Raw genomic sequence first — 19,205 nt, 5'->3', positions numbered from 1 at the left:
GCGGGTGGGGGTGGGGGAGGTATGCAGACCTAACAAACACCGATCCTCGGCCCGGCCCCTGTGGACAAGGTCACTGCCCCACTGCTCCCCGAGGGGCCAGGAGTGACAGACACGTGGAGCGTGGGTGGGGGGTGCCCAGCGGTTCAAGGCCCCACAGATGCCAGTGGTTTGTACAGCTTTTGCCTTTTTTTCTCTTTTTTCATCCAACCCAAAAAATTTTTTTTTTTTTTTTTTTTTTTTTTTTGGTGGCTGTTGTCATCTTGTTGTTAAAAAGAAATCACATCCAGTCTTGGTTTTCTGCAGACACAGGCACCAGGGGAGGAACGAGGCAGACACAAACATGCGACAGGCAGGCCGCGGGAGGGCGGCCGGGCTCCAAACACTGAGTCTGTCCCACGAAGCCGGCCACAGCTCTGAAAGGTGGGGAGGGTGGGGGTCAAGGGGGAGGGCGGGGGGGGGGGTCAGCTCTCCTCTGTCCCCACCCAGGGAGAAGGGGTGGGCGGGGCATCCGCTCTCATCCGCACCCCCGGGGAGAAGGGGGAGAGCAGGGATGGGCGTGGCCTGCCTACAGTGCGGGGGCGGCTCTGCCCGGCATCCCCCGCGCACCCCAGGAAAGGGCCCGAGCCGGCACCCACCTTCACTGCAGCGGCGCCACGGGCGCGCCCGAGCAGTGGAAGTGCACGTTCTGCCACTTGCCGTCGCGGCGGTGCCACACGCGCGTCTCCTCGGACTGGCTGGTGCGGGGCCGGCCCTGCCCGTCGATGTACTGCGTCAGGCGGATGTAGGCGATGCACGCGGCGTCCTCCCCGATGACGTGCACGTGCGGGTTCAGGATGGTCGTGTGGACGGGCTTGCTGTTCTTGGCGAGCACTGTGGGCAGAGGCGGGGGCTTGCCGGGCGCCCTGGAGAGCCTCTGCCCAGGGAAGGGGGCAGGGAGGCCACCTGGAGATCCGGGGGCCCCGCGCCGCTGTCGGGGGCGGCCCCCACACCCGGCCCCGGCACTCACGGTTCTCGAAGTAGAATCTGTGGAAATCCATCCCTTCGACCAAGTTGCCCAGCGCTTCAGGCTCGAACGAGGTCAGGCCTGGGTCACAGATTTTCCTGGGGGGCAGACCCGGGTGAGGAGAGGCCCCTGCCACCACCTGCCCCTCCCTTCACCGCAGGGAAGCCCCCACAGCCCGCTCCAGGCCCCCAGGACCCAGCCCAGGTGCCCCGCTCACGCGTAGGCCTCGAAGTCCCCGTTGTTGACCGCCTCGATGAGCTGCTCGGTGATCTTGATGACCTCCTGCTTCCGTGCTGCGGGGACACAGCCACCCAGTGACCGAGGACCACCCCGGGTGGCCATGCAGAGGGCCTAGGGCAGAGCGTCCCCAGCCCCCACCCACTCTCCTCTCCAGGAGGGACCGGATCGGTCCGGCTCACACGGCTCCCTCCAAGGTCACCCAACGCCCCCACATTCCCAAGTCCACGGAGCCATGTCTGTCTTACATAGAAGGTCTCCATGTGATAGAAACACTGCGTCTGAGAACGCAGAAAGGGGAAGCAAAGCCCACCATGACTGTGGTCCCCAGTCCCTCCAGCCGTGTCCCCTGGAACCGGCCCTCCTGGCCTCTGCCCACCTAGACTTGGCCCCCAAGCCCCTGCAGCATCCAGCCCCTCTCCAGGAACATCTGGTAAGGGCTGGCTGTGAAGCGGTGGGGCTTGGGGGTGGGGGGACCAGGGTCTACAGGGTGAGAAGAGGGCAGGGAACTGGGCCGGGGGACCGAGGAGGGAGACACGGAGTCTGTGGGTCTCTCCCTGGAAGCCCACAGCCAGCCAGCTGGCCTCCTGCCTGCTTGGGTCTCTACCCGTGTGCAGTCCAGGGCTCGGGTGCCAGCCCCCTCTGTACCCCCCGCCCCTGGCATCACCAGCCCACCTAGCACCCTCCGTCCCGGGGCTCTGGGCTTCTGCCCACTTGGCCTCTGCACTGGGACAGGCCTGGCCCCAGGGTGCTGACCTGCGGTCCCCGTTCTCTCTTTAATCACAACTTGTTTCAGAGCATAATGCAGCCGCACCCCACTGCGGATTCAAACCTGGATCACTTTCACGGCCACGGAGACGCTCATAGAAATAAACCAGATAGAGCTGTGAGTGCCTGTGTTCCCCTAAATCTCATGCTTCACTCCCCCTCCCCAGAGGAGGACTGCCTTCTGGTGGGTGCTTAACTGTCTCTGTGAGGACATGTACACCCCCAAGTACATACACACGTCGAGTGTGCGCTCACACGGCTCCCAGGGACCTCTGAACGGCAGTGCTCCCCTCAGTAAGCCTCAGACCCAGCCAGTGTGGGATCCCACGAGCTCCTCCCCACGGGCTACCTGCCAGGTCACTGCGCTTCCAGCAGCTTCCCTGGCTCCCCAGCAGCTCTCTGTCCCTGCCACTGGGCATCTGTCTGCACTCCGGCCACCGGCACCCCTGGGAACAGCACCCCTGTGTGCTGATGCGTGGGCTCCAGTCCCAAAGCACACACAGCAGGGTCTCCAGAGGGTGACTCCGCATTCGGAAGCATGTGCCCACCGCCCTGGCATGGGGCTGCCCGGGCTCCTCCCCACCACCAGCACCCTTGGCTGCCTGCGTGCCCCCTCCCACCAATGCCCACCTGAACGGTGGGTGCCACGCAGTGCACGTGGGCCCAGGCGGGCCTCGTGTGCTGCACGGGGTCTGGAGAGTATGGGCAGCGGGAGCTCCGTGACACCCGGGGGGCTTGGGTGCATGTGTGCGCTGGTGTCACGGGGGGGGCAAGTGCCTGTTTGCACGTGGAGATTCCTGTGTGCATGGACGGGAGAGCTTCTTCAGTCTCGGAAACCCCTTCCTCTGGACCCAGCTGTGTTTGTGCAAAGGCCCCCTTTCCATTTCTCACCCAACTCTGTGTCTGGACCGTGCCAGGGTCTGGGCTCCAGGCTGTCTCGCCCAAGCCCAGGCCTCACTGTCTGGTCGGCCCTGGAAGCTGGTCCCCAGCACGGTGGGCTGCAGGCTCCGGGGACCCCATGTCTGCCCATATCCACTGGCAGAGCTCTGTCCCTGCACCCACCACACTCTACTCTTGGGCTTGGGACCCGAAGCAGGATGTCGGACATTTTGGGTCCCTCTGCATCCCCAGTGTGTGACCTCCCGGCAGCCTGCCCACCCCTCTGCCCTCTGCCTGAGCATTTCTGCTTTGGGGACGGTCACCCACTCTCCCAGGTCCCTGTCACCACTGCAGTCCAGCTTTTCCCTGGGGACCCCAAGCTAGGCCCCCCCTGCCCATGTAGGGGAGGGCAGCACCTGTGTGTCCAACACCCAACAGCGGTTGAGCCCCCTTTTCCACATCAGCACCCCATGGGAGCCCTCAGCCAACAGCCCTGTGACCAGAATGGACTGATATGTCCCGTCTCACGTCCCGTGCGTCCCGTACTGTGGTAAGTCACCCCAATCTTGCCCTTCGTGAAGCCGTGTGGCGTATTAAGACAAAACAAGAGTAGAAAGTCAACAGGAGGCTTTGGGGTCACAGCACACATTGCCGAGTCCGGGGTTTGGGACCTGGTGTCACCGATCTGCGGATAAGCAGGGGGAGATCGCAGCAGGGCTGCTGCCCGGACCCACCCCTGCCCTGTGTGGCAGCCCTTCCTCCCCCAGGGGGAGCAGGGGCTCCCCGTGAGGTGAAGCTGCGGGCTGTGACCTGCCATCTGCCCCTCGCCCCCAGCCCAGACAGCTCCGTAGACGGAGCAGAGGTGTGGGGCAAGGGTCTAGCGTGGGAGGGGTCCCGGCGGTGGACCGGAGCCCCTACACTCCGTCTCTTGGGACAAGCTAACAGGCTGGGAAAGGGTCTGGCGGGACCCCCGCGGCCCCGGGCTGGCCCTAATCCGCGTCCCTTGGCAGTGGGGGCACCAGGAGCCACAGCCCCCGCAGGCAGGCAGCGGCAGATCGGCTGTAATCCCTGATTATGGGGAACACCGCCTGGGCCCGTGGGCACCGACCCCATTTACACATAACGACAGCTGGCGGGCAAGTAACCTGGCCCCAGAGGTGGAGACGGGGGCGCCCCGGCTCAGACACCCACGACTGCGGGTCTAGAGAGCCAAGTCCCCTCTCGGGGCTGACTCCACCCATCCTTCCCAGCAGACCCACTGCTCTCGAAGGGGTTGTGGTGCTGGGGACTTGGGCGGGGGCACATGCCGGAGCAAGGACGCCGTCCCTCGGGGGCCTCAGCTCCCTAGGGCTCCCCACTCCCCTGCCGCTCCTGGCCCCCAAGCACCCCTCCCCTCAGGCCTGCTCAGGGCCCCTTCTTGTGGTCCTCACCTCCACAGCTTAGTTCAGGGCAGACCCCCAAGGTCAGCCCGGGATGCAGTGCTCACGGCATGCCCTGTCCTCAGAGCCCCCAACCCGGCCCGCGATGCAGACTGAGGGCAGCTCGCAGTCCTGGGTGGGCAGCCCCCCGAGGGGCACTGCTCCACGTCCCAGCCTCCAGTTTCCTCATCTGTGAAACCGGGGCCAAGAGGGGCCAGGGAGACAGGCACACGGATGCTGCTGGCCCCCTCCCAGGCTCCGTTTGCACCCTCTCCCTCACCACAAGACTCCCCGCCGCCCCAGCCCTGTGACCAGCCTCCGTCCCTGGGCCAAGGCGGCCCAGACACCCGCACCTGGCCTCGCTCCTCTGGCAGAGTACAGAGCACTTCTGCGGGGGGCCACTGCTATCCGGAGGCCGCCCCATGCTCTCCTGGCCATTGGGGTGGGCTCAGCTTCCCCGAAGCCCCTGTGCCCCCCACGGTTGCCGAGCTTCGCTCCCCCTCGTCCCTGCCCAGGCCCTCAGGCCCCGCACTCACCCAGCCACTCCCCAGCCATGCCCAGCCCTGGCCCGCAGCCTCTCATCCCACCGTGCCTCCCCGCCTGGTGTCTCCCGGCAGGTGGCGAGGGGGGGGGCCTGCAGCCCTGGGGTGTCACCCATCCCTGTAAGCGATCCTGGTGGCAGTCGGCAGACCGGCTGGCGCGACCGGCTCCTCCCTCCCTGCCTGGGGAGGGGCCCCAGCCCAGCGCCGGCCCTCGTCCCCCCAACCCCTCGCCCTGGGCCCCTGCAGCCAACACTGCGTCACTGGGCCACAGATCACAGGCGCGAGGCTGTCGTCTGCCCCGACCGCTTCCGATTCCTCCCTACAGGCGTTCACGCGCCCTTCCTTAGCCACAAGCTCCTGTTCTGAGGCCAAATGACACCTTCGTGTCGAATTCCCTGTGCTCCCCTTTCTGCCCGCTGCCCCCCAAGCCGGCCCCTTCCCAGAGTGAGGGGGCAGCACACCACAGCCGGGGGTCTCCACACCCGTGAGCCCCCAAGGAGCAGCCAGGGGGTCCCTCAAGGTGCTACTTACACAGGACCGGCGGGGGGCCTGGGAGACCTGGAGATAGACAGGGTGGGGGGGCCCTGGGCTTCCAGAGCTGAGCCCCTCCTCACCGTGTTCAGGATGGCAGAGAGCCTGGGGCTGGGGCGGAGCGGACCAGATGGGAACGGGAGGCTTGGGGGCGGGCACGCGAGACAGAGAAGCTATGGGCGGACGAGCTAAGCCAGAGAGACGAAGGGACAGAGGGGGACACAGGCACAGGGAGGGCAGAGGGAGACGCTGGGGGGATACCGGGGACAGAGGGAGTGTGGGGGGATGAAGGTGGATGCGGACGACACGAGGAATGTGGGGCCCAGAAAGGGACGTGAGGGACACGGGGGTGTGGGGGGAACACAGAAGTACAGGGGCACAGGGGGATGCAGGTGGACGTGTGGGGTGAAGGACGGGGAAAGTGGGGGACGGGGACGTGGGTGGCTGTGGGGGAAGAAGGGGGATGGGCGGACGGGTGGGACACAAGGAGGCACAGAGGGGATGTGGACGGACGGGGGGATGGGGAGTGTGGGGGACGAAGGGGGACGGGGGCACAAAGGAGGGGCTTCAGGAACGGGCGGGCGGCACACTGTTCGGCCCATGGCCGTTCAGTCGCTGTGGGCAGAGGGTGCCCCCCCCAGGGACAGAGGTGGCCCAGCATGTGCAGAGCCCAGGGAGGGCCCAGCTGGGCAGCAAGGCCAGGCCTCCGTCTCGCCCACGGCCTGCGGTCGTGCAGTCGGGAGAGGCTACGCCTCCGTGGGGCCCCGAGGGTGCTGCAACCCGGAAGGTCAGGCAGGCAGCGTGAGGGAGGCGAGACGCACCGTGGACCGCCCGGAGGGCCCTGCCCATGCCCGGGACACCATGTTGGGGAGAGGCCTGGGGCAGTCCGCAGTGCTGGTGGAGGGAGGAGGAGGGGAGGGCGGTGGCTGGGAGGGCCCTGCGCGGGGAGTGCCAGGCGGCCAGCCTGGCCCGGGCCCTGAGCCTCGGGCAGCGGGGGCAGCTGAGGCCGTGCACCGCGGCAGCAGGGCAGCGGCCCGGGGGCACTACTTACACAGAGCAGGCAGGGGGCCCTCAGCGTCCAGGGCCCCCGAGCCCCTCCCCACGGAGCTCAGGATGTCAGGGACCCTGGGGGCTGGGTGGACAGGAGGCCGAGCGTGAGCGGCCTGGGGAAGCAGCGGCCTGCTCACTCCCGCCCAAGCAGCCCCTGGCCAGTGTCTGGAGCGGGGTGGGGGGCCTCAGGCCCGGCGGGGTGGGGGGAGGCTGCCATGGCGGGGGCAGAGGGCGGGGCAGCCCTACAGAGACAGGCTGCTGCAGGGTCGTCCAGGCAGACCCGCCCGCAGCGGCCCCCCGCCCCACTGACTTACGCGGAGCGCGCAGGGGGCTGGCGGGAGGTGGGCATGAGGTAGGGGGTGGGCTTCAGAGCTCACAGAGCCCCTCCTCACAGAGCTCAGGGTGTCAGGGGCCCTGGGGGTTGGGGCAGACAGATGAGACACTAACGGGAGACAGGAGGGGGCACGCGGGAGAGACGGGGACAGCACGAGGATGGTGGGGTGGGGCTGGAGGACCTGAGACACAGCTCACAGTTGGGTCCAGGAGCGGGACGCGGAGGACTGGAGATGGCAGGAGGGGCAGGCCTGGGCCCTTTAGGGCCCGCCCCGCTGCCCGAGGCTGCTCTCCCCGCCCGACGGCGCACTGGGGTCTGGGCCGGAGCAGGCCGGCCAACGCTCCTGCAGCCTCCGGCCATGCAGGACGCGCACAAGGCTGGGGGCGGGGCAGAACCGCAAAGACAGGGCCTCAGGGGGGCCTCCGTGCCGACGACAAGGGCCTGTGGCCGTCTGTTCACAGAAACCACGTGAACATCCACTCTCCCTTCATCCAGGGGCCTGTGCTCACCTCTGTTTTGGGGTGTCACTGTGTCCCCCAAACTGGCAGAATGGCTGGCCATCGGGCCCTGGGGCAGCCCCGCGGTCCTTCAAGGCTGAACTGTGACCATGTGGCCCAAAGGCTCCGGTGGGCCCACATGCCACCTGCCCTCCCCGGGGAGGTGGACAGAGCTGGGAGCCGAGGGGCCCTACACGGGTGCGGCCCACCCACCCTCACGGGCTGTGGAAATACCCAGAACCCAGGCAAAGCCCCTTGCTGGCTGTCTCCTTAGTGGCTGCCAGCCAGGCAGAGTCACCGACTTCAGGAAGTTCAAGAGAAAAAATCAAAACCAAATTCAACCATGCACTTGTTCCCCTGCAGGCTGGGAGCTGCCCGCTGGCCAGGGCGCCGGCCTCTTGGCCCGCATGCACGAGGCCGGCCCCGGGGGCTATGGCCAAGCAGGGCCAGCGCCCCGTGGACACCCCTTGCCCGCATCCCAGACGCCCCACTGTGCCATCTTCCAGATGTACCTTTCGTGTCCTCGTCCTCTATAGTGGTGTGAGTGCTGTCCGATGACTCCTGGGGGACACACGGAGACAGCGGGTCAAGATGAGGTCTCTGTCCCAGCCCACCTCTGTGGGGCCTGGAGGTGCCCATCCCGGAACCCCACAGGCGGTCACCCAGCCCCAGGCCTCAGCCGCTCACGTCCGCAACGGCCAGCGGCCCAGACGCGCCTTCTCCTGACCAGACACGCCTGGAGGAGAGACTCCCTGTGACTCTTCCGTAAGAGAGGAAAACGGGCTGTCTGGCACTCCCAGCTGAACGGGAAAGCACCCCCAGCCTGTGCACTGTGGCAGACAGGGCGGGAAGGCTCCAGGAGGGCCTCAAGAGACTGGCCGTATCCGCAGCTCCTGCCCCAGCAGGGGCCGCCTGCCCCTCAGGCCTGGACAGTCCAGCCAAGCCCAGTCTCCCCACTGCGGGGGCCTGCAAGGGTAAACCGGCAGTCCCAGCACCTCCGACCCCACTCAAAAACCAGCGGCCCGTCACCTGTCACGGACTTCCCAGGAGGTCCGCCTGCTCCTGAGGTCCTCCAGGGCTCCTCCTAGCCCCGAGTGAACGCCCTGCGCTAGGCCCCGCCTGGCAATGGGGGTGGCCTGCAGCTTGTAGGATCGGGGTGCGTACCACAGCCCCCCAAGGTTGTCTAAAGGCCCCTTGCAAGACAAACAGGAGCCTCACCCCAGACACGGGGCCCAAGGAACAGCTGCCCCGAGCCACAAGGCAGGAGGACACCCAGGCCCTTTCTGGCACGTTGCGTCTGTGCTGAGAGCCACTGGCCCCTGGTCCCGGCCTGCAGCCAGGATATGAGGGGCCCTTTGGGGAACCCGGGGCTGGGGGGCAGTCCGACTGCAGACTGGGGCGGGTGCCGGTCCTAGAAACACAGCTTGGCGGCCCGCCGTCCCTCCCCCCACCCTGAGAGCCAGCCCCTTCTCTGGCCCCGGGCGCAGGTGCCCATGCAGCGGAAGATGCCGGGTGCGGAGCAGCGTCGCAGAGGCAGGCTGGCCTGGTAGGAAGCACTGGGGGCAGAGGTGAGTGATGGGGGCGGCCAGGGGCGTCTGTGCTGCTCCCTCCTCCCCTGGCACCCCAAGGCAGTCCTGCATGCCTGGCTCCCAGCTCTGCTGGTTCTGCCCACAGACAGGGCCGGATGGACAGCCTGGAGGGTCCTGAGAAGCGGACCCTGTTCTGGCCCCCACCGTCAACAGTGACTCGGTACAGCCATGCCTGAGACGGCAGCGCCCGGGGCCTCATTCCGAGGGGGCGGCCGTGGACCTGTGGGGCTCTGTCCTGCCTCGAGAGGGTCCCTGTACACCTGCCCCCCAACTCTCGGCACAAGGGCTGCCCAGGTCTGTGCCCCTGACCTGCCCCTGACCTGCCCCAGACCTGACCCTGACCTGCCCCAGACCTGACCCTGACCTGACCCTGCCTCCTGCCTGGGCGCAGGCTCCCAAGGGGGCTGGTGGGTGCAGTAGTACCTTGATCCCGTCCACGGGGTTATGAATGACGGTGGTTTGAGGCTCCTACAGAAGAAGGAAGCACAGAGGAAGGAAAGAGGGAAGTGAGAGGAGAAGGTGGGTGGAGGGAGGAGGCAGCCGAGCGTGCACGGCAGGAGGCAGAGCGGTTTGGGGAGGCCCAGGGGCCGGGAAGGCCAGAAAGAAGCACGCGCGCCCACGGAACGCAGCACAGAGCCTGGGCGCGGCGGGTGGGCAACGAGGTCCTCCTGTCCCCTCGCCTTGCCGCCTGACCCTCTGCCCCGGGATGGCGGCACGGTTTTGAAGATGTCATGGAAGTGGGGGTGGCATATGGAATGGACGGGGTCCGAGACGGGGCTGGCTGTGTGGGACCCTCCCCTCCGGGGCTGAGGCCGCCCCCGTGTGCTGGACGGCCACCTGGCGAGCCAAGCCTTCCTGTGGGCAGTGTGGGGCTGGGTTCCGCACGAACTTGGAACCCGGGCCCCGGCAAACCCCGACCTCTCGGGGCGGCCAGCCCTACACAGGCCACCATGGGCACATAGTGCCCTTGCACCATCACAAGCCACGCCACCAGCTCGGGGGGGCCCTGGCCAGGATCCACTCCCTGGCCCCCCAACGAGAGGGCCAGAGCCAGCAGGCTCCTCTGAACTTGTGTCTCCCCATGCCTGCCCAGCCAGAAGCCCCCTGGGCTTCCTCCGCCCCTGCCAGGCAGCCACAGGCCAACACGGCCACGAGGCTGTTTCCCCCAGAGGCTTGGGGCCTGCAGGGTCCGGCCACCCACGGGAAGCCGCCCTGGCTGCAGCCGGGTCATCACCAGCAACTGCCACAGCGGCTCATCTCCCTCCAGATCACTGGGGGGCTCCGCAGCTAAGACCAGCCCCACCCATGGTTCTTGGGAGACACCAGAGCCCTCAGCTCCAGGGCGGCGCGCCCCTGCAGCAGCCAGGAGGCATCTCCCCGCCCAGCCAGGCCCCTGCAGGGTGGCCAGGCACAGACGCTCCGGGTGGGCCCGCCGAGGGCAGGGTTGCACAGGGCAGGGCTCCTGAATGCCTCTCAGCGCTGACCCACAGATGGGACACCGGGCCAGGCCCCTGCGCAGCCCCGAGACCCCCCGAAAGGGGCTCGGCCCGAATTCCACACCCGAGGAGCAAGGGGGAGCTGGAGGGCCAGGCACCGTCCATCGGAGGTAGCTGGGGCTGCACCCCACCTCACCCCATGCCTGACAGGCGGCCACTGCCCATCCGGGCTGCAGTAGGGCCGGGGGGCAGGGGGCCGAGGGGCTCAGTACCAGGGCAGCCGGAGGAAGTGTCCCCTTCGGGCTGGTGGCAGCAGCACTGTTCTTGGTGCTGTTTGTCTGGGGCTGTGGAGAGAGGAAGAAGTCAGGGGGGAAGGAGCCACACCCCTTCCCAGGGCCTGCCCGCCGGGGAGGGTGGGGAGCACGGCCACACGTGGGCCCAGGGCCAGGGCACTCACCTTCCCCGCGTCAGCCTTCTTGTTGAGTAAGCTCTTGGCTGCTGCATCAGGAGGAAACAGGCGACATAAGCAAAGGATCTGCAGCCCCCGACTACCCACCCCCTCGGTGTGAGCTGACCTCAGGGCCAGCCGGGCTCTGGGGATCCCCAAGAGCTAGGGGTCAGCCAGCGGACCCCAAGTCCCGAGGCAGGGTGGCGTCCGTCATCGGTGGGGGGTGAAGCAGGTCAGCCCAGTTCTGAGCCTGGCCATCCTGGAGAAGGCCCACGGGAGACCCAAGACAGCCCAAAGCTCTCATCCCCAGGACAGGTCCCTTCCCCCGGCCACTCTCCAGGACCCCGCAGGACACCCAGGTTTCCTGCCCCACGTGGCCCTGCGGCCGTGGGCAGTGTGCAGGCTCCACCAAGAAGGAGGCGGGCGCCCCCCGCCCTGCACAGGAACACAGGATGGGGCACCAGGCTGGGGTGCTGGGCCAACTGCCTGTCACCTGCCTGTGTTCCCGGGCGGGGGCGGGCTGCAGCTGGCCACCCACCCATGTAGGGAGGGGCTCATCCCAGGTGCGGGTGGCCGCCTGCCATCAGCCTCCCGGCCCCCATCCTCGGCAAACAGGACTCAGCGCCCTGCCCACAGGCCCAGGCCACCTGGCTCAGCACCCAAGGGGCTGCCTCGTTCTTCAGGAACCAGTCCTGGAAGTCCTGACCCTGGAGTCATTTCCTGGCCTTATCGGGGCAGCATCGGCCCCTCTGCCCACCCCTGAGGCCCCGGGGCTCTGATGGGCTCAACAAGGTGCCACCCGTGGGGAAGGCTCCAGAGGGCCCCCCCACATCTCCGGCTGCCCACCACCTGTGGGACACCCAGCAGACGGCCTGGCTCGCCCCAACACGACCACACAGAGGTCAGGGCAGCCCGCCACCCCTCCAAGTCCCACAGCATCTGGGCCCTGCGCAGTGGGCAGCGTCCGTGGAACGGCTGCCAAAGCAAGGGAAGTCGGCTTACCTTCCAGGGAAGGAAAGGTGAGGAGGGAGGGAGGTGGTAGTAGGGAAAGAAAGAAAACAAGATTCATGTGGTCAGGCAGGAGTGCAAGCGTGTGGCCCAGGACCCCGCCTGACCCCACCCACCCCACCCGCACTCCCGGCCCGGCGCTGCCCCACCTGTGCAGGACAGAGCAGCCCCACCAGGGGCCGAGGCCGGGGGTGGGACCCCAGGGCTGCTGCACCCCCCACCCCACCATGGGTCCCCAGCCTCCAGCCGGCCAGCCGTCCCTGCAGCCCACGGTGGTTTGCTGGGGGCGGGGGGGGGTACTCTTGATGGCGGGAAACATCCCTGGAGGCCGTGGCGCTGGGCCGCTGTGCACACTGGGACCCAGGGAGAGCAGCGGTTCTCCACTGGGGGTCCCCACACTGGCAGCCTCAGTGGCAGCACCCAGGCCCCCCTGAGACTTCCCAGGAGTGGTGGGGTGTCTGTTCTAGGGGGCTAAAGCTAAATGCTGCTTTGGTTTGAGACCACTGTCAGGGTCCCAAGCCTCTGGACTGTGGCCCACCTTTCTCTCCGTGAAGATCCCTTTGCTGCCCTCCAGGCTCTGTGCAGGGACATGGGTGATGTGCTCGAGCAGAGAGCCCTGTGGGGCTGTCCAAGTGCCACCCCAGGGGCGGTCTCTCCCCACAACCAGTCCACTCTCTCAAAGGCTTCCCCACCAGGAACCATGGGGCTGCGTGTCACCAGAGACCTGCCTCTTGGCCCGTGCCCCGGTCCTGCAGGCTTCCCCGCCACGAGAAGTGTCGCAGGATCCCAGTCAGTGCAGGGGTGACAGGGCCCCTCCCTTGCCCACCAGGCCTGCAGCACACCCTCCCGGTCTGGCGAGGCTGGATCAGGACCGCACCCCAACGCCCTGCAGGCCCAGACCCGTGAGCGTCCCAGGACCAAAACTGCCATCTCCCAAAGGGCCACTTCCCCTTGTGGGGACCCTGGAAACCACCAGAGGTCGGCTCCAACCCACCTCCCCATAACCCACCATGGTGGGACAGCCCAAACCTGTGGACACGGGAGCTTTTGCACCTTACCCCCACTGACCTCAGTCCCCTGCTCCCTTCCCCAAGTCCAGCGCACAGGTAGGCCACCTCCCCCAACGTGGGAGTCATGCTGAAGTCACACAGCCCAGGGACCCCGTCCTTGCTGGCTGACCAGCAGGGCCAGGGTCCTCCAGAGGCCTGGAGGAAAGAGGCGTCCAGCCCAGCATCCCAGAGCCATGCATCCCCACAGAACCCGCACACTAATGCAGGACGTCAGAGCCGGCCCGGCGCCCCGAGGAGACACAGCCTGCCCTGCCTGGCCTTCCTCTCAAACCGAGCCCTGGTGAGAAGCAGACGGAGACCCTGGGGCAGGCCTGGATCTCAAGAGGGTCCCCCTCAGTCCCTGACTCTCCAGACCCTGCTACCCGAGACGACAACACCCCACCAGACTCAGACAGCTCCAGTGGGGCCCAGGCTCCAGAAAGCCTCACAGCGGACACCCAGCCCCTTAACCGATCCCCAAACACCTCCCCTTGGACCAGCGGCTACAAGACACGGGAAGGGCCCCTCCTGAAAGCAGCTCCTGGAAATTCCTTGCCTCCAGGGCCCTGTGGACGCGTCTATACCGGCAGTACAAAGCACAGGGCCCTCCCTCCACGCTCTCTCAAGTCAGATGCACTAGTTGGCGGCAGGGGCCCCGGGGGGGGGCGGGGGGTTGCTGAGCACGTAACGCAGACCCGTGGTGGACAAGCAGAGACCTCAGGCCGGCCATGGCTGCCCCCCAACCCCAGCTTGCCCGCCCCCTCTCGGGGAAGGCCGAGACGCTCTGACAACCTGTGGCATCCGTCTCCACGGAGACCCCTGCGGTGCGTCACCCGGGAGGCTGTCCCCTATGGAGGAGCCGTGGCCTTGAAACGGAGAACCCTGCCCAGTGCCACTGGCCGAGGTGGGCTGACCTCAGCCCAAGGCCCAGCGTCGGCTCATCCCCTCGCCGGCGGCCCCGGACAGCCATGCTGGGCTCCGTCCTCATGCACTGACTGCTTCCAGGACGGAGCAGCCCTGGGCACCCCGCAGGGGTGGGCATGCACACGGCGCATGCATTCGCGGCGCATCCACGGTCCACAGCAGCCGGGCGGGCGCAGGCAGGGGCCCCGGCAGAGGGCAGCCCAGCGGCCTCGCTCACTGCGCTGGGCAGCCGCGCTTCTCCAGGAGCGCCCAGGCACCCTGCCCTCCTCTCCCCGCCCCATGCGCTCCAGACGGCCCTCCGGGGGCCTTGCCTTCCGGACACGTCCGCTGGGCTCACAGAAAGGGCACAGACCATCCTTCCCGAGGGTGGCCCTGCCCGGAGTACCCCAAGGAGTGGGCAGCTAAGGAATGCACCCCTGCGGGATCTTGAAGCAAGAAATGGGGTGGATGGCTGGCTGGGGCCAAAGCACAAGGCACCAGCAGAAAACCGGCCCCCGCGGCTCCGTCTGGGGAGCCCTGGGGTCGGCCCTTGGCTGCAACAGGCTCTGTGCGCCCTATGCCTGCACTGGCCTTGGCTCAGGCTGGGCCCCTGGCAGGTCCTGGGGTCCGCTAGCCCTCAGGGCTCTGGCCAGCTCACAGGGGATGGGCAGGAGCTAGCCTGAGGCCCCTGGGAGGAGCGGGGTCCGGAGAGGCAGCCTCTCTGCTCATACATTTGGGAGGAGGCCCGGGGCCTCACAGAAAGACCCAACAGGACATTCTCTGGGGGCTGAGGCCCCCATCCTGGAGCTCGCAGAGCAGACATGCGCACGTCAGACCCACACAGACCTCCCGCTCCAAGCGAGTGACGGGAGCAGCACAGTGCAGCTGCCTGGGCGCAGGGGCGGGCCAGGCGGGGAGTGCGGGGGGCGGGGGGCTGGCAAGAGGGCGCTCATGGTGCAGGACCTCTGCCCCCAAGCCTTCTTCCCCAGAGCCCCCATTCAGGGTTCAGACCCAGCAGCAGCCGTGAGGCTTCCTACAGGTGGTCAAGGTCACTCTGAACAGGAGTCATGATGGACAAGCAGGAAGAGAGATCACAGAGCACAGGGCTCTGACCAGAGGGGTCTCCTGACCCCCAGACTCAGGGGCCAGGTCCAAGGTCCAGTGAAATGCATCTGGGGGGAGGCATGGCTCGGGTGTCCCCTAGCCTGAGCCCTCCTTCAGCGCATGGGGTCTGAGGCTGCCATGTGGGATCTGTCCCCGGCGGGAGCGGGGGCTCCCGGGGCCTCGGGGGCAGCTCCGGAGGCCCGGCCGGCAGCTGCGTGCAGCGAGGGGGCTGCATGCCAACAGGCGGGACCCTGGGCAAGAGCATCTACCTTGTTCCACCAGCCCCATGGTGGTGCCGGAGGCCGCGGTGGACATTGTGGCCGGAGCGGTGGTCTGTCTGCCCACTGTTAGCACCGGGTTAGAGACGAGGGAGGGGCAGACACAGACGGGGCGGGCAGGGGAAGGGAGGGGAGAGACAAAGGAAGCAGAAGAAGATTAGAGTCCACAGTTGGGTGGCGGATGGTTCCAGAGTCCCGTTCACAGGAGAGTGGGAACAGGACTGGGACTGACGGACAGTTGGAAAGGGTCTGCCTCCTTTCTCCTTAGAAAACCCCAGCGGGGGCTTCTTGTGCCCAGTGGGCATGCGCACAGGACAGGACCCGTTAGTGTTGGTATGACACACGCCCCCGGTCCCAGCAGCACGGTACCACAGCCAAAGGAACAGGATGGGGAGCTAGATGCAGACGAACAGGGATGGACCCCAGACGCTCCCGCACCCAGTGACGCGGGCGACACACAACCACAGGACATCCAGGGGGCCACCTGCCCCGCGGGCGACGCTCTGCCCAGTGGGCCTGCCAGGGCCCCTGGCCTTGGGGTCGCTGACAGACGCCCCCACAGCAGCCGCATGCCCCCAGCCCCGCCCACCCACAGCGCCCCAGGCGGGTGGCCGCCAGCGAGTCCAGAGCTCGGTGGAGAGGTCCCGGGTCCTCCTCTCCCCTCCCACACACAGAACGGGTGCTCAGAGGGCTCAGGACAAGGCCACGGAGGTGGCGACCAACACCTGGACAGACACACAGGGCTGCGGCCCAGACGGCAGCGAGGACACAGACCCAACACGCAGGGACGGGGACGTGTGCCGGGCGGCCTCCCAGGCCGGGCTGGGTCGGGGTGGGGGCGGACCCTGGGGTGCTGCCCAGAGTCCAGGCCTCGCGGTCCTGAGCGGGCAGAAGGCCACTGCACCGTGGGGGAGAAGGGCCGGGGGGAAGGGGGATGTGAGAGGGGTGGGCCACCAGCGGCGGCTCCCTGGGAAGCCTTCCCCTCCGCGCGCTGACCGTTCTTACCTGAGAAATTTCTTGTGGCCAGCATGGTGGTAAGGATTGCACCCTGGGGAGAGACACGCTGCTGAGGCCAGGCCGCCCCAGCCCGGACCTCAGCCCGGGGGCACCCGCAGGACCTGGGTCCCGGCCTGGCACCCCAAGAGTCTACCGGCTCTCCAGCTGCTCAGGGACTGGCCCCCACTTCCCGAGTGAAAACAGAGGCTGCCCGCTGAGCACAGCTTCCAGGGGCCTTCAGGACCACCGGGGCTGCTGCGGCCAGCCTCCTCCTCCTCCCCCCACACCCGGCCACCAGCGGCTCGGGCTGCTGTCCACACCAGGCCTGTCGGGGTCCGAGGCCGCCCACCCACTCACGCTGGGGCACGGAGCAGCAACCAGGGGCACCTGCGCCTCCATAGCCCGGGGGGGGGGGGCCCGAGCGCCGCTGCCGTGCGGGGGGCTGGGTCCTCCTGACCCGTCTGCTCTGGGAGGGTGCTGGGATCGCCGGGACCCTGTGCCTCCCCTCACCCAGCCCGCAGGGACCCCTCTGGCCACTCCTGGCCTGGGGCCGTCAAGTCACGGGCAAGCCCCCAGCGGGCGAGCACGCGGGCCATGGGGAAGGCGGGCTGGGCGCTGGGGCCCAGGTCTCACCTTGAGCTTCCTTCGGGCGTTGAACTTTTTCAAGCACTCCACGGTCTCCTGCCTGTGCATCATGGAGGCCACCGTGGAGCGTTGCTGTGGGGAGAGGGGCCGTCACACCCTGCTAAAGGCTCCGAGAGGTCTTCATCCCTCAGGGAGAGGGCTCAGGACAGCAGAGCTGTGCCACGGCCCTTGTGCCAAAGCCACCAGCCGCCCACTGCAGCCAGAGCTCAGCTGTGCCCCCCTGGCTGCCCAGCCCTGAGCCCACCGCCCCTTTCTACCTGGAACGCCCCCCACCCTCACCCTCCGGGCGCTCCTGACGGCCGTGTCCCCTACCCAGGCCCCCTGGCCTGCCTCGACACTCCGTCCCCTCACACACAGGCAGGACCAGAGACGGAGGCCTTGACAGCCCGCAGCGGGTCCCAGGCCCCCGGGGGGCGCGCAGCCAGGAGACCCAGGGGACGCGCCAGTGGCGGGCAGAGGACCCCAGGGTCTGCGTGCGAGGACTTACGCAGACCCACGGGTGCTTCAGCGCCTCGTGGGCTGTGATGCGCTTGGCGGGGTTGATGGTCAGCATCTGGTTGATGAGGTTTTTGGCTTCAGGAGTGACCGTGTCCCACTCAGGAGATGGAAACTAGAAACGGAAGCGACAAGGCGGGAGTGTGAAGCCCCCTCCCCGGACAGCAGCCAGGGTCCTCTGAGGGCTCTCACGGGGGCCTGCCTGGCCCGGCTGAGGAGGGGCAGAAAGGGTCGAGCACTCACGTCATAGGCTCCCGCCTTGATCTGCTGGTACAGCTTGTGCTGGTCCTCGTCCCAGAAGGGCGGGTAGCCCACCAGCAGAATGTACAGAATCACCCCTGGGCAGAGCAGAGCGCCGGCCTCACGCACCGCCCTGCCTCCCCTCCCCCAGCCTCCTCCCCAGCCCCCACCTCTCCCCCAGCCCCCCACTCTCTGGACCCCCCTTGTAGGCTCCACCCCAGCCCACCCCCAGGCCCTCGGAACACAAGGGTCACGTCCAGGGCTCAGCTCCTGCAGCGACCCCGCCACAGTGGTCTGCACGAGGCCCCCCGCCCACCCCACGCCATGTGCTCCTTCTGGCCCAGACCTCTCTTCTGGGTTCAGGGCAGGCACTGGGGTGCTGGGCTCCAGCCAGGTGGGCCCCGCCAGGGTCACATGAGCAATTCTAGTCTGGGTGGGGAGGGGGACTCCTGGCGGACAGCAGCCCCGAGTCAGCCCAGGGGCAAGCCTGGCACGAGCACAGGGCTCCCTCCACCGCGGCCCCGCGGCCCCACCCCGCCTCCACAGAGGGCTCACCGCATGCCCAGATGTCCACTGGCTTGCCATAGGCCTCCTTGCGCAGGACCTCTGGGGACAGGTAGCCTGGCGTGCCGGCAAACCCTAGGGACAGGGCAGGGGCGGTGTGAGGGCCAAGAGGGCAGCAGACCCCCACCCTCGCTCCAGGCGGCCGGGTTTCCCACTCACCGAACCATGCCTGCTGGTCCCCCTGCACCTCGATGGCCAGGCCGAAGTCCGCCAGCTTCACGGCCGCCCCTTTGCACTTGCTGGCCAGAAGCAGGTTCTCGGGCTGCAGGGAAGGCGACACGCCAGTGCGCGTGTGGGTCATGCCACAGGGCACGGAGGGGAGGGGACACAGCAGATGCGATGGCGGTCTGCGGGCTGACACCCTGCCGCGTGGGTGCTGCCCCGGCAGATTCCTTGTGACCCAAGGGGGCAGAGGGGAGCGGTCACACCCAGGCCGAGAGCTCAGAATGTGGCGGGCAGACCCGAGAGCCCCTTACCAGCCTGGCAGGCAGTGCGCCCGCCATGTCCCACATCTGGGTGCTCAGACTCCGTGGGGGCTGCCTGAGAAATGATTGCCCCCCCGCCTCCAGAGGACCAGAGTAAGGAAGAAGCGGAGAGCGTCTGACCGCCCCATCCCTCTGGCTCGGGCCATCCAGCGTCCCCAGCGGGAAAAGGCCCCTCACAGGCCCCCCTGCCTCAGGAGCAGCGCACTTGGGCAAGCTGAAGGGACGTTTGTCCCCCATCCCACAGGAGCACCACGGGGCGCTCTGTGCACTGTGCCCTGTCCATGGGCCCGCCCACGCTGGCCTGGCCGCCTTCAGCGGTCAGTGCAGAGCCCTCAGAGCTCTGGCCTCCAGCCTCCCTCGTCCCCGACCACCAGGGGCCCTCAGCCCCCTCGCCAGGCCACCGTCCTGGCAGGCAGGCCCACTGAGAGTATAGCCGTGGCGGTGCCCCAGGAAACACCCTGTTAACAGTGCTGAGGACCCTGGGGCAGCAGAATGTGCCCACGGCCCCTTGGAACCCATGAAGGATGCCAGCCCCGTGGCAGAGACCAGCGCTTCCCCGGGCCCCACACTGCTGGCCGGGCCCCATGTCCCCAGCATGTCACCTGTGTGAGATGTGTTGTGGACATGGGGTCTTGCCTGCCCAGCAGAGAGGGCCCCTCACGTCTTTGTTTGGTGAACGTGAGTGGGACTAGGGGGACCCCACCTC

General features: G+C 67.7%; 1 protein-coding gene across 3 annotated transcripts in view; it reads right to left on the bottom strand.

Moving 5' to 3' along the window:
* Positions 1-219: 219 nt before the first annotated feature.
* Positions 220-19,205, bottom strand: part of CAMK2B (calcium/calmodulin dependent protein kinase II beta) — a 77,037-nt gene continuing 58,051 nt past the window's right edge. The window contains exons 7-21 of one of the 3 annotated variants that reach the window (XM_032875055.1): positions 18,174-18,276; positions 18,006-18,089; positions 17,454-17,548; positions 17,203-17,325; positions 16,704-16,787; positions 16,080-16,122; positions 15,066-15,140; positions 10,742-10,779; positions 10,557-10,628; positions 9,272-9,316; positions 7,772-7,820; positions 1,221-1,296; positions 1,007-1,101; positions 636-870; positions 220-413 (exon numbers count right to left, since the gene is read on the bottom strand). In XM_032875055.1, the coding sequence (XP_032730946.1) occupies positions 638-870; positions 1,007-1,101; positions 1,221-1,296; positions 7,772-7,820; positions 9,272-9,316; positions 10,557-10,628; positions 10,742-10,779; positions 15,066-15,140; positions 16,080-16,122; positions 16,704-16,787; positions 17,203-17,325; positions 17,454-17,548; positions 18,006-18,089; positions 18,174-18,276 (1,215 nt within the window). In that variant the 3' untranslated portion in view covers positions 220-413; positions 636-637. Of the gene's footprint in view, positions 414-635; positions 871-1,006; positions 1,102-1,220; positions 1,297-7,771; positions 7,821-9,271; positions 9,317-10,556; positions 10,629-10,741; positions 10,783-15,065; positions 15,141-16,079; positions 16,123-16,703; positions 16,788-17,202; positions 17,326-17,453; positions 17,549-18,005; positions 18,090-18,173; positions 18,277-19,205 lie in introns of all 3 variants that reach the window. The other 2 variants (XM_032875056.1, XM_032875057.1) reach the window with 2 other exon arrangements.

This window comes from Lontra canadensis, unplaced genomic scaffold, assembly GCF_010015895.1.
Source record: "Lontra canadensis isolate GAN:19392208 unplaced genomic scaffold, GSC_riverotter_1.0 scaffold54, whole genome shotgun sequence".
In the NCBI taxonomy this organism is placed as follows: Eukaryota; Metazoa; Chordata; class Mammalia; order Carnivora; family Mustelidae; genus Lontra; species Lontra canadensis.
Note: the sequence above shows the minus strand (reverse complement) of the source record. Positions and strands in the feature narration are given on the sequence as shown.